The sequence below is a fragment of the Nelumbo lutea genome, chromosome 2 (assembly GCF_056320005.1).
Source record: "Nelumbo lutea isolate HS-2025 chromosome 2, American lotus-T2T, whole genome shotgun sequence".
Taxonomy (NCBI): Eukaryota; Viridiplantae; Streptophyta; class Magnoliopsida; order Proteales; family Nelumbonaceae; genus Nelumbo; species Nelumbo lutea.
Window position 1 is genome coordinate 13782014 of NC_142685.1, and position 14368 is coordinate 13796381.

The following is a 14368-nucleotide window of genomic DNA, read 5'->3' on the forward strand; positions in this document are numbered from 1 at the left end:
TTTGCATCTTAAAAAACTGATGCAAAATTTGCACCACATTCCTCTTTAATTCGTTCTCATATAAAGTGAGAACCATATCATGTGGCATCTACCTCCATCCTCTTTCATTTAAAGTGAATGCCACCTCATTTTACTTCATATTTTAATTTTCACAAACAACAAAGTCAAATTTGAAGCAAAAGTAAATCAGAATTTACACTTAGACCTTTTGCATAGGGTGTTTGGTTCTTTGGGTGTTTATTGAAAAAACACCACCACATCAGTGCCACATAGGTATTGGCATTTATTGCATATGAAACCACTTTTGGTTTCACCCTTTATCAAATAAATGTTAAAAAATTGAAGGATTTTGATTTATGTGCATGGGCATTTGGGGAAATGTCAAATTCTCGCTTCCCTAATGTTCCACCATTTCTTGAAACGAAATGCTTATGTGGCACATTTTTATGGGGTGTTAATTTGAGGTAGAAAGTAAAACATGTTTAAAGCAATGCCCAACCAAACAACAAAGGAAGAAACATTTGAAGTAAAAAACATTTAAAATAAAATTGTACAAATAAACATGTAAAACAATAAATGGCCCATTTATGAACACCCACGAAACCAAACATATATGTACTCTCATAAAATTATACCATTGCAAATGAAATTTACCAAATGCTATGTTAATTGATGTTATTCAGTATCAAATTATAACGTGAGTTCAATTCAAACCCAATATAAATCTATCCAATAAGATAAGATTCAAATTCAAATAATATAAATGAATCAAATTTTTATTCAACCCCACTAGTAATGCTTCTTTGGGAAATGATGAGGGCGGATTTGGCCTCCAATGACATTATGACACCTGACACCACAGAACAATTAGGTGACACCCGGGACCACTTTGGCAACAACTTGCCTTTACTAAGTTGAGGGAATCCCACTAGGGATAGCCTAGCACAGGCGCGAGCTGGCAGCTTGGCCCTGGTGTGACTTGGCCCTGGCACGAGCTAGCAGCCTGGCCCTGGTGCGACCTGGCAGCCTGGCTCTGGCACGACCTGACCCTAGCACGAGCTGGCAGCTTGGTCCTGGCGCGACCTGGCCCTGGCACTAGTTGGCGACCTGGCCCTGGCACGAGCTGGCGGCCTAGCTCAAGTACCGACCTGGCGACCTGACACAGGCGCCAACCTGACAACCCTGAGGAGCTCACCACCGTACCCCGCATTTTACGAGATTGTGACTTGTAACGGCTATATTAGCTCACCCACTCCCCAAGTCAGGTGGAAATGGGCAACCTTACCAATTGGTGGCTTTATCCCCACCTAACACGAAAGTAGGTCCCATCATAGTGGGAATCCAGAAACTGCTCCACCTAACCCACGAGAACTCTAGTATATAAATACCTCACCCCCTAGGAGCAAAGGTATGCGAAAAAATGAGGGGTAACCTCTGCTCTCTAGCTCTCTCATTCTCTAATATCATTCTCAGCTCTCCGCTAAGTGGTAACTTAGGCAACGGAGTGACTTCGCTGGGTTAGCCACCCCAAGTCCTTTGACATTTGATTCCTTGTAGGCCTCTAAAAGAGCAACAAAGCTCATCAAGGTAGCTCACCACCAAGCAGGTCATCAAGGTAGCTCACCACCAAGCAGTTCATCAAGATAGTTCACCACCAGACAGCTCATCAAGATAGCTCACTTCCAAGTAGCTCATCAAGGTAGTTCACCACTAGCAGTTCACCACCAGGTAGCTTACCACCAGGCAATTTGCAACTAGGTAACTCGCCACCAGGGAACTCCACTTCAGCCTCTGAGTCACAGACCACTTGGGAACAAACGAGATGACGAAATGCTCAACCAAAAAGCTGATACATCACGAAAAAATGATACGTGACCGAAAACGTTACATAAGGAAAGATAATATATTTTTTATTTTTAATATATTTTTATTGTAAATCATTGGGTAGATCTGAGGACATCCATAACTTTAGTCCTTAGCAAAACAAAAGGAGAAGAGAGTAGAAGCAATACAAAAGACAAGAAACTCCATATTTTAATGATCACTACTGAGGCTCTGTGATAAGATATATTGGTGGGTGAGTGGGGGGGGCAATAAAGTGGTTACTTTCTTCTACCCAACCAACTGCCAAGCATATGTGATTTTTCTGGTCATAAAAAACAGATAAGAAAAGGTCAGATTGTGAAGATGGTCAAGACTGAACAATTTAGACTTTGAATATAATAGAGTGGTTGGATGGACGTTATTAACATAAGTTGTCTTATTGCATTAATTTTTCTCACTTGGACAGCGCATCCTCCTCGTGTTATTCACAATTTTGACTGGGCAAGATTTCTTAGACATCTTACGTGTCACTTGTCCTTTCTGCCAAACTCTGCATCGATTGCAATCCGAATTTAATACCTGATATTTGCTAGGTCTTTATAATAACGTCACCAAGATGTTCCCGATGTGCGGCTGTAGTGTGCTGTTGCAGATCCAGGTTCCTCTAATCCATTGAGCTTCCAGGTTGGGTCTTCCCTGATAGTTGGTGATTGTGTTGATCGATCCGAACCACACACGGCTCTTCGTTATTTGACTTGTAATAAATATACGTTATTTGACCATTATTAAATATTAATTAAGAGAGATCCAATCATCCAACTGAACAGTACAATTCATATTCAGTCCTTTTGTATATATGGACATATGAAGATAATAATTGACGCAGAGAGCTTCGATCGATCCACACAGTAGATATACGAGATATAACGTATTGCTGGAAATCTTCTTAATTTGAACTCCCTGCTCCTCCTCTTCTACTACTTCATCGATCTGATCATCCTTGTTTGGTCCAAGAAATAGAGATGTCAAGTGGGATACTACAGGTACTGCTCATCGATGCGGAGTTAATAATAAACAAAGAGCTCCTTGGTATGTAATAAACTGATCATCTTCTCCTGTTTTCAAGTTCGAATTATTTTATCTTGTCTGTTTCTCTAACACGACCGCTACGATCTAACAGGTAAGATGGACCCGTATGTTTTGATAAAATTTGGGAACGAAGAGCGTAAGAGCTCCGTTGCTAAGGGTCAGTCAGACTTCACTTTATAATCACTACACTTGTACACACACAGAGCATAAGTACAAACTGATGATTGAGCCAAGGATTGTGAAATGCAGGACAAGGCAAGAAACCAGTATGGAACGAGAAATTTACTTTCAAGGCGGAGTATCCTGGGAATGTTGCTGGGCAGCACAAGGTCATCTTCAGAGTCATGGATAAGGATACCTTCTCCGCCGATGACTTCACCGGTGAATCAACGTGAGCTTAAATCATATCTTGATGATGATCCTAACAGTACTGATTGATAGATCCTGCTCAATTGCTCATCCTGGCCGGTCGAACTGGCTAATTAGTTTGACCAAATCAACCCATTAATACATTATTAATATTAATGCACTCGTCATCAGACAGATTGGTTAATTAATGGGCGGGATGGCTTTGCAGGATTTACATAAAGGATTTACTATCACAAGGAGTTGAAGTTGGAAAATCCGAGCTTCCACTCAGTAAGTACAGACTCGTGCTGGACGATTTGACTTACAGTGGAGAGATTCGAATTGGCATCACTTTTACCAGCAAGGTATATATTTATATCTCCTGCAACTTAACTACTACCTTACAAGCTTCTATCACAAACCAAGGACGCCCATTTCTGCTCCAACTACGTACTTGCGTGCGCGATTAGTTTCTAACTTTTTATATACTACTTCTCTCTTACAATCACTAAAATTCTTCCCAACTGGCATTTTTTTATTTTGGTTTTTTCTTCAGGCTGAAGAGGAGATGGAAGGGGATATTGGTGGATGGAAACAAAGCTTGTTTTAACTTTTACACCGCGCGAGTCTCTTTGTATTTTTACTTCGTGGGATGGGGTGGGCATGAACATTCATTTTGTCAGGCTTCCGGTGCTCCATGAACAAAAAATGAAAGTCTATTCAACTTCACTGTACCATTTGTTAATAATTTCGTGAGGATGTATTCCATTTCAGACATTTTACATTTTCTTGCCAGTTAATATAATCTAGAATTAATCCAAGCAAACTTAGATATTGAATATATTAGACCAATAATATGGCTGAGAAAGAGCATAATTGGATTAATCCATACATGTAAAACTGTTGCCCTTGAAGTTGAAGCAAGCCAAAATTTGCAATTGTGAGCATGTAGTTGTTCTTCCGATGTTTTTTTTTTTTTTCCGCATTTCCAGAATTTAGGCTCTGTTTGGTTTGCAGGAAAAAATAGGGAAAGGAAGGGAAAGATAAGGAAACCTATACAAGCTCCGTAAAGGTTTCTCTACCTTTCCCTACTTTTTCCTTCAAACCAAACGTAAGGAAAAGGATCCAGCCTACCAAACCTCCTCTATCCATTCTCATTGCTCGTAGTCTAATTCAGGCCCAATTTTATAAAAATTGCTAGCTAGGCTGGTGCTTTGTCCATTAAGCCAGCTTAATTACCAGCTCGTTTAAGTTTTCATGTCCTAAAAGGACCAAAAAAAAAAGATCAATATGAAGAATGTGGAATAAAAATTGCTAACTACTGGTCAAAGTTATTACAAATCCCACTCTGTGCTTTAACACTTTTCTTCTTAATCTTGACAAGTGGAATAGAAGAAATATCGGTTTAGGTGATTTATTTTAGGGGTGGGTAAATTTCAAATCCCTGTAATTTAAGGGTATTCCAAACTTTTAATTGCAACACTTAAATATCATGAACTCTCAAAAATAGACACTTTGGTCCATCCATTTGTATTCAGTCAGTTAAACATTGCATAATATCAAAAATACCCTTCTCGTGTATTTTTTAGATCATTCTATAGAGTAAAATCATCATTAGAGAATGTAGTTGTCAAAAAATTTCAATATATTATTTGCTGTCCATGTGAGAATGCCATCATGGGGAGACATTCAGTTACCTAAGAATTATCTCATAAATACACAAGAAGGGTATTTTTGACATTATGTAATGTTTAACTAATGAAATACTAATGGATGGATCCAAGTGTCTATTTTTAAGGGTTCAGGGTACTCAAGTGTTCCAATTGAAAGTTCAAGTACCTATCTCTTACTACCCCAAAGTACAGGGTACCTATCTATAATTTACACTTTTGTTTAATGTGTATAAATCATAATAAAGAATTTGGGGAAAGTGAGAGTAGATTTTTCTCTTAGGCTACATTTGGAAACAATGCAAATGGAGTATAAATTCTAGTTCAGGGTAAATTTTTGCACTCTAGTTCACTTTTGCTTGTGTTTGGCAACATTGCATTTTTGCATTGACAAATGATAGACCAATGCATATTTACATTGATAATAAGATGTAAAAGTACATCAATAAAAAAGAATTAAATTTGCATTCAAGTGGGTTTTTGATAAAAAAAAAAAAAACATATGATTTATTGAAATTTGTGTTTGCATTCATTACAGCTAAAAATCTGTTTGGTAAGAAGGTAAATTTGTCAATTCAAAACTAACCTAACTTTACAATTTATATGAACCATTTTATACTCTACATATTTGCATTCACACATATTTGCATCATTTCCAAATGCAGCCTTAGGGCTGTGTTTGATTTGATAGAAAATAATAGATAAAAAAATTGATAGAAAATAAGTACTTTCCCTCAAACTAAACATAGCTTAAATGCTCCTTTCTTGTCCATACAACCAAAACTTTGTTATGTATAGCAGAAACAAGTTTAGTTGCTTTTTTCCAGCTAGCTATCATATTCTTTTTTTCCTTTCAAACAAAATTTTGTTTTTACTATTAAAAATTTAGAAGGAATGAAAAATAAAGCATTTATTATAGCCTTCTTCTTCTTCTTCTTCAAACCAAACAAGTCTCTATACACATAATCATCTCTTTACCTTCACTGTCCACTATGATTCTATGAGCCCAAGATTACAATGTCACAGCTAGGTGTGTCAATTGGACTGGATATGGTCCAATCCGGTCCAGTTCAATGTGAGTCCATTACAAATGGACCTGGTCCAATCCAGTCCAATGAATATTTTGGACCATTTTGGACCGGTCTAGAGACTGTCAAATCTATTCAAATTTCTACTAATTTAGATTGGTATCAACTCAAACCTAGTCCATTGACACCTATGTTTTTATATTTTATCAACAGATCAGATATTGGCTCAATCCAATATAAATTCATTATGGACAGATCAGGTCCAATCCAATATGTCATATTGGTCCGTCCAGTCCGTCCAAATTTAATATGTTTTAATGGTCCATCTAATCCGTCTAAATAGATTTTTATTTAAACGGAATCCAACCCAAAACTGGTCCATTGACACCCCTAATCACAGCTACCAATGGATTAACCTTTGCTTAATTTATCTACAGACTACTGTAACTGCTGCTTGGAAAGTATTTTTATAAACTGTTTAACGATTTTAAATATAATAATTTATTGTTAATTTTAAACCAATAAAATAAGACAATTAAGATAGGTCATTAATATATACAATTATACTACTAAAACCTGACAACTACATTATATATTTCAGGATCTAATCCACTCAAAAGGTTCTTAACAGTCAAAACAACCATTCAAAATATCATGCATGAGGATTGATTATATAAATGAATACACTATTGCACATTACTATAACTTAGTACCAGTTAATCTCATTTACAGTTGTTATATGAAACATTAGGCTGATCGGTTTGGAAAAAAATGCAAATACAAATACAAACGCATCTATTTAGGAAGAGTAGTGCAAATACAAATATGTACAATGTAAATACTGTGTTGATGCATCTCTTCTTTAGAGGGACATTTGTCTTTCATTTCATTCCTCCACATAGAACGCACTCACATCCTATACACCCGTTGGTCCACCTTTTACATGGACCAATCAATCAAATTTCACCACTTTATCTTTTGTCTTTCAAAATCACTGAGAGTACTGAGATTATTTAACAGCATACATATCGGGAGCACCCTGATATGTCCCTACAGAGGGTGTATTGGGGTTCTGACCGATTCAGGGGGTTAAAGGAACTTTAAATCGGCCCTTCTGAATCGATTTAAAAATAAATAAGCAAAAAAAAATATTCGATACTACTCGATACGCCCCCCACTGGCACATCAGGCATCGATATTTAGAACCTTGCATACAACATTCAAAACACCAACCAGCGGCAACGAAGATGAGAGGGAGGAGAAAGACTCAGACCTTGACATTGACCTCGTCCAAGGCCTCTAAACTTGTGTAGTTCTATTCCACAAAATCTCAACTTTGGTTAAATAAACAATAATTAATGAAGAAACTTGTGAGAAGCAAATTTCCCTTAACGGAATGGCTACTTCAAATGCCAAGCTTCCTATTAAATTTGTTGAAACAATTTCTCTTAATCCAGCAGTCCAATTGGACTTACAGCTTGCATTAGTTAAGCCATTTGTCTCAAGTTGGTTAATGTATCTATATATAGTTCTGGTTTTTGAAATAAAATAATTCAGTTTCCCCTGTCTCTCACTTATAAAACGGAGTTGTCGAACGTAACATAGATATAGACATCTTCTTAAGATGGCATGGGCTCTCCATTTCCAAACCCACTTACCTATATAGTTTTGGGGAGAATGTATCTTAACTGCAACATATTTGATTAATTGTTTACTACCCTAGTAATTAATGGAAAAACTCTATGAGTTGTTGTTTCACAAACTTCCCTCTTAGTCATTTGAAGGTGTGTGGTTGCCTCTCTTATACTAATACCTCCAAGGTGGGTCGAGGCAAATTTGTCCCATCTTCTCGTAAATGTTTAGTTGTTAGGTACCCTCTAGGACAAAAGGGGTATCACCTTTAAGATTTACAAACTGGGCTAATATTTGTATCGTGGGTGTCACCTTTTTCGAAGACCAATTTTCATTTGCTAGACGTTCATCTGAAAAATGGTCACTCTTCAGAGATCGTGATCCCATTACCAACAAGTGATGATGCTATCATAAGCTCACAACCAACACATGGTTCAATTATTGAACCCTCAAATATGCCTTCCTACATCAATATTGACCCACCTAGTGAGATTTATTCACATATTCACCCTGTATAACAGTTTCAGATTTGTCAACACCTGCCTTAGGCCGACCCACCCGCTCTCCTCGTCCTCCATCTCATATTAATGACTTTGTATGCCCCACATTGTCATCCACCAACACTTGTTACCCCATTTCCAATTACCTCACATCTTCACCCTCAACCTTCCAAATAAACCTCATGGAAACACCCACTGAACCAAAGTCATCAATTCCCTTGTTGGTGCCAAGCAATAGTTGATCAGCTTACCACTTTAGATGGATCATCATTGATTTTCCACCCAGAAAGAAGCCTATATGTTGCAAGTGGATTTACAAAGTCAAGCACAAGGCTGATGGTAGCGTTGAGTTGTTCAAAGCACACCTAGAATCTAAAGGTTACACACAAACCGAAGGTATGGATTACACTGATACATATGCTCCCATGGTGAAACTTGTCATTGTCTATTGTCTATTGTCCCTTGCTGCGGCCCATCATTGGAAACTTCACCAAATGGACATCAACAATGCTTTTCTACATGACATGTTGCAAGAAGTCTACATGTTGCCACCACCGGGTTTATTTTCCCTAGGAGATGCACATGTGTGTTGTTTCAATAAGTTCATATATGGCTTGAAACAAGCTTCAAGAAAATGGTTTGATACCTTAGCATGAGCATTAAAGCAACAGGGATTTGTGCGGTCTCTTGCTGATAATACACTCTTCACTATGACCAAGCTAAGGTGCTTTCTTGCTATGTTGGCTTACCCTAATCACCTAATACTGTCTGGAGATGATATTTCAGCTATTTCAGCCCTAATACAGTCTCTTAGCAATTGTTTTCCCATCAAGGATCTTGTTCCTTTATAATATTTTTTGGGCATTGAGGTATCTCGTGATGATCATGGCATATTTCTTAGCCAACGTAAATACACGTTGGATATTCTAAAGGATGCTGGAACACTTGCTTGTAAACCTAACTTATTTCCCATGCATGAAACAACAACACTACCTCCAACATGATTCCCAACCACCCATTGTTCATCCACTAGCTGGTCACCTCATTTATCTGACTATAATGTGGCCCGAAACCACTTACTCAATGCACATCTTAAGACAATTTCATGGCTGATTCATGACAACATTATCTGGAAGCTACAATGCATATACTTCGTTATCTGAAATCTTCCCCAGATCATGGTCTTTCGTTGCCTTCACAAAATGATCTTGCTTTATAGGCCTATTGTGATTCCAGCTGGGCTGGTTGCCACTCATCGATCCACCACAGGATATTTTACCCTTGGTCCTTCTCCTCTTTCTTGAAAGACAAAGAAACAATCCACTATATCTCATTCCTCTGCTAAAGTCGAGTACCGCTCCATGGTTGCAGCCATTAGTGAGTTATTATGGCTGAAATGTCTTTTTCATGATTTGGGCCTCCATCATCCAAAGCCTGTGCAATTCTATTATGACAATAAAGCAGCTCTTCAAATTGTTGTTTACCCGTTTACCACGAGCCAATCAAGCATCTTGAGCATGATTGTCATATCATCCATAGTAACATTCAATCCTAAACCATTATTACTGAAAGCATCTCCTTGAAATTGCAACCGGCAGCTTTACTAAGGCCTTGGGGAGAGATCAATTTAAAGTTTTAGTTCCTAAATTAGGCATAGGCATCACTCAACTCCATGCTCCAACTTGAGAGAGAGCATAGTTTAATCCAACTGTCCAACTGGACTTACAGCTTGCATTAATTAGGCCACTTGTCTAAATCGGTTAATGTATCTAAGTCGGTTTTTGAAATGAAGCAATTCAGTTTCCTCTGTCTCTCACTTACACATCGCAAGTTTATATTACTCTTCCCTGGTTTAAGGTTCCAAGCTTAACCTAGTTAAATGCCGCCACATAATTAATTCAGCCCAATCAAACAAATGCTTACGCCTTATTGTTCTGGATCACAACTCAGAAGTACAGTTATACAAATTAATGGACTATTATTACCGTACGTTAACGTTGTTGCGTGTATCACAAGTACAGTTTGAGGCTTTGATCGAGCCTCCCCTCCCCTCCTCCCCAACCAATCCATTAATTGAATGGTCTTGGTCAGCTGTTTGTGTTGGAGTTGCTGGAAGCTGGGGAGACCGGATCTGCTCCTCACACAGGGCGCTTCACACCAACTTTACACGCACATCTTATTTATACGTTATTATTCACGGAAGATGTGCATGTGAGGTTGGAGTGAGGCGCTCTGTGTTAGGAGCATCTCCCAATCCAAAGCTGGGGTGATGCTGATGCAACTGCGAAACGTACTTGTATGAGAATGCGTAGTGCATAAGTAGTGGTCCAGTTTTCAGTTTCTGGTTGAATTGACGTAGCCTATGAGGATGGCATCACCGAGTTTTTTCGCAGAAAACTCTTTTGGAAGACAGAGAATGTAACTCCCGGATATAAATTAAAGACCGTCAACGCATAGAGGTTCGACAAATTAAAGATACATGATACACGTTTTCGGAAATATTTTCTTTCTTTGAGCTAGCTTCTTTTACATCTTCGTCGTCGTCGTCGTTGCATATTGATATTCTTCGTCGTCCAAGAAATAGAGAAAAGAGAGATGGGGAGTGGGATACTACAGGTGCTACTCCTCGATGCGCATCGCCTAAGAAACACAGAATTGTTTGGTATGTATATATATGTAATCATTTCTTCTTTTGCATTGATTGCTGCTCTGATTTTTTCTCTCATCGTTTCCTTCTCTTCTTGGGTTAATTAGTAGTGATGATTGAGTTCAAATTCCAGATCTTATGTTTTCTATCTTCTAAAGATCAATAACAATTTTGCAGGTAAAATGGACCCATATGTTGTGATAAAATATGGAAATGAAGAGCGCAAGAGCTCCGTTGCTCGAGGTAATTAAGTGAGATAAGGATGAGAGAGAGAGAGAGAGAGAGAGATGGTCTATAGATCTAGAGAGAGTATGTAGCAGTCTATATATAAAATCATAAGATGTCACACTGATGGATCAGACAAGCAATTGAAAATGCAGGCCAAGGCAGGAATCCGGTTTGGAACGAGAAATTTACTTTCAAGGCGGAATATCCAGGGAAGATTGTTGGGGCACACAAGCTCAACCTTAAAGTCATGGATAAGGATACCTACACCGCCGATGACTTTGTTGGTGAAACAACGTAAGTCAAATTTTATGTTGATGAACATGATTATTTTAGTGGATGGGTTTCTTCAACTCTAAACAATTGGAAAATGGGATAGCAGATAGCTAGCTAGTAATGACTGGTCGGATCAGACCAAGGCGACATCCTCCTTTTAACTCCTTTGAGAGCAAAATCAAACAGCCTCCCCTGTTCATCTCAGCAGGACGCCACCACCACCACCACCAGTCCACCACGGCCCCAGCAGACTGATAAGTCGATCCCCACCGTGCTTCACCTACCAGTCCATCACTGGCTTCAACTAACCTCATCACGAATCTCTGTCACCACTCAAAATTCCTATTATATAAACCCAACTTGAAGGATTATATTATAATTATTTTTCGCAAAACCGTTGGTACTTTCGTCCAAATCAAACACTGTAAAATATATAACAACTATCAAGAAAATATTTTGTTTTAATTTCCTCTATTATTGTTCACTGTGTCGTAATGTGTATGTGACCTGTTTCATGACCCACTTTGGATCAAGTTAAGAAAAAATCAAAAGGTAAAATTTCATATTTAGTGGTTTGTGCTGGAAACGTAGAGCCTGAACAATATGGATCTGATTTACTTTCAGTTTATGGGTTTGACCTGAAGTGTTATGTTAGGTTGTTTGGGGGATTTCTCCTTTTTATGTAACTTTTGGCTTGCACGAGAAGTCGAGTAAGAGATTGGATTTATTGGGATTTAGGGTTTCTGTGAGAGTGGGTTCTGTATTCCTTTGTAACATCTATTGCCATTTTTTATAGTGGATTTCATCTCCTTCTTCATAGTATGGATGTACGCTATAATTAAGTTGAATCAGTAAATTTATGTGCATTCTCTTGAGTTCCTCCCTTTTGCATTTTCTTCTATTTTCTCTTTCTTTTGGCAATAGTTTGTGGGTCTTGGATTTGTTTCTACAACAACAATCTGCAACCAACCAAACGGACATGTTGGCCTTCATTTTTTCATGTACTTCTTGTTGCATACATTAATAATGATCCTGGTGATCAGTGTACAACCAGAATCAAATGTTTTTTTTTCAATATCATCTGGTTTGTAGGTTCTCTTTGGAGTCTTAGTGCCCTTTCTTCTTTCTTCTTCATGGTTCAAATCATGGTTTTCAAACCGTACTTATTCCAAATAGTCAGACAGTTCAACCCAGGAACAGTCTAGGTAAACTGGTTTGATTTGGTCTCTAGCCCAAAACGGTTGAATTAGTCAACGACCCATTAACTAAAGCCGTGGAACTATATATCAACCTGACAACCGTTGATCCATTCAACAGTTTTTTATCATTTTTTATTTTTTATTTTTTATTTTATTTTTTTTTGGCAGAACTGGCCATTTGTTCAAACTAGACGATGGAACCACCAACCCAGGTTCGATTTCTGGGTCGGTTTTTAAAACCATGGTTCAAATGAATAAAAACACAAACAAATGCTTTCATCCGATCATGCTGATAATTTTGGCCTAAGCAGTTAAGCACTTATGTGGGTGCATGCATGAGACCTGTTTGGTCTACCTGATTGTTGGCTGATAACGCACTATATAGTGAAATTTTATCAACAGTTCAACACATAGTAATGGCTATAATATGTACGTGCAGTATCTACATAAAGGATGTACTATCACTAGGAATCGACGTTGGAAAAGCCGAGCTTCCACCAAGAAAATACAGACTCGAGCTTGCCGATAAGACCTACAAAGGAGAGATTCGGGTTGGCGTCAGTTTCACCGTGAAGGTATATATGCATGCATATATATTTATTGCATTAACACAACGAGACACCAGTTTCTACTTCTAGCTGGTTAATTATCTGAAGGGTGAAGCACATATTTATTGAATTTTCAGGTGCCAGAGGACGACGATATCGGTGGATGGAAACAAAGTTGCTTCTAAACAACAGACTCGTCTGTAATTCAAGTTTCTGCAGTTTGACATGGACTTTGGCACTTTGCTATAAGTTGTTTTTGTAGAAATTTATTTATTTTTTTCTGTAAATTTTACATGCAGTTCTGTACGTTGTTATACATCCAGGGGCGCAATTTCTCATTCTCTTTGTCTATCCTGTGGTGCATTATATTATTTTTATCAGCTTTTCTTGCCGAGAAATTTAAGTCGATCCGATACACATAACTGCATAAGTAGAGTAAATGCAGGAAAATATGGGTTCCAGGAATACGAATGATTAGCTAATTAAAGATGATACATTCCAATTATGTGTTGACGAGTCCATTAATGCGAATTTGCTGAGATTGATTCGAATATCCGAACTATTTATAAAACCAACTGATCATAGGCTTCAAACATGAATTATTTGTTTATTTTAGGTACAGTAAAGTCTAAGCTGGTGTCTGTTCTTCACCGCAACGTCTTTTGGTTTCATGTCTTACGGGTGATGGATTACCGGTACCAGTACCACAAAAGAAGCAATTGAAAAATAAGATTTACTTTTTTGATACAAGTCCCGTATAAAACAAGGAACTATAGCAGCCAATTGGGATGTTTTTGATCGTTTGGTCTACCGCAATATCGTGCCTAAAGCTAATTAATTTTTCTTACCAATGATTTATATTAAGTAGATTAAAGTTCAATGTAAGCCGTCTTAGCTCAGCTGGTAGAGCGCGTGGCTTTTAACCACGTGGTCGTGGGTTCGATTCCCACAGACGGCGTTTCGTGTAAAATTCTTTTAAAAATAGTATTTTTTATTTGTATTTCAAAAAAACCAATTTTTTCGTAAAATAACGCCGTCTGTGGGAATCGAACCCACGACCACGTGGTTAAAAGCCACGCGCTCTACCGACTGAGCTAAGACGGCTCGGATGATAATTCTTAGTTTTAATAAGTAAGAATGTGTATACTATTCGCGCGGAAACAGAATAATTTCTTCAAGCTCAACTCTCTTAACTCTGTCGGTAGAGCGCGTAGCTTTTTAACCAGGTCGTGTTCGATTCCCACAGACGGCGTTTGAAAAATATGCGAATGGTTCGCCATCTTAACTCAGCCGGTAGAGCGCGTGGCTTTTAACCACGTGATCGTGGGTTCGATTCTCACAGACGGCGTTTGAAAAATATGCGAATGCTGTTGTTTTTTTGT

At 38.1% G+C, this 14368-nt stretch overlaps 2 protein-coding genes and 3 non-coding genes across 5 annotated transcripts; 4 read left to right on the forward strand and 1 right to left on the reverse strand.

The window, feature by feature from the left end:
- The first annotated feature begins 2615 nt into the window (after positions 1-2615).
- LOC148868684 (elicitor-responsive protein 1-like) lies at positions 2616-4205 on the forward strand. Its single transcript, XM_088971997.1, has 5 exons — positions 2616-2913; positions 3005-3070; positions 3163-3304; positions 3491-3626; positions 3818-4205. The coding sequence occupies exons 1-5, from the start codon at positions 2847-2849 to the stop codon at positions 3869-3871; spliced, it is 465 nt and encodes a 154-aa protein (XP_088828123.1). The 5' UTR covers positions 2616-2846; the 3' UTR covers positions 3872-4205.
- A 6233-nt stretch (positions 4206-10438) lies between these two features.
- LOC148868685 (elicitor-responsive protein 1-like) lies at positions 10439-13321 on the forward strand. The gene is made up of 5 exons (XM_088970545.1): positions 10439-10753; positions 10916-10981; positions 11119-11260; positions 12878-13013; positions 13124-13321. Exons 1-5 carry the CDS (start codon positions 10687-10689, stop codon positions 13169-13171), a joined length of 459 nt encoding a protein of 152 aa, XP_088826671.1. The 5' UTR covers positions 10439-10686; the 3' UTR covers positions 13172-13321.
- A 550-nt stretch (positions 13322-13871) lies between these two features.
- On the forward strand, positions 13872-13944 carry TRNAK-UUU (transfer RNA lysine (anticodon UUU)). Its single transcript has one exon. It is a non-coding gene; the product is annotated as a tRNA-Lys (tRNA).
- Positions 13945-14017: 73 nt separating this feature from the next.
- On the reverse strand, positions 14018-14090 carry TRNAK-UUU (transfer RNA lysine (anticodon UUU)). Its single transcript has one exon. It is a non-coding gene; the product is annotated as a tRNA-Lys (tRNA).
- A 171-nt stretch (positions 14091-14261) lies between these two features.
- On the forward strand, positions 14262-14334 carry TRNAK-UUU (transfer RNA lysine (anticodon UUU)). Its single transcript has one exon. It is a non-coding gene; the product is annotated as a tRNA-Lys (tRNA).
- Positions 14335-14368: the final 34 nt, after the last annotated feature.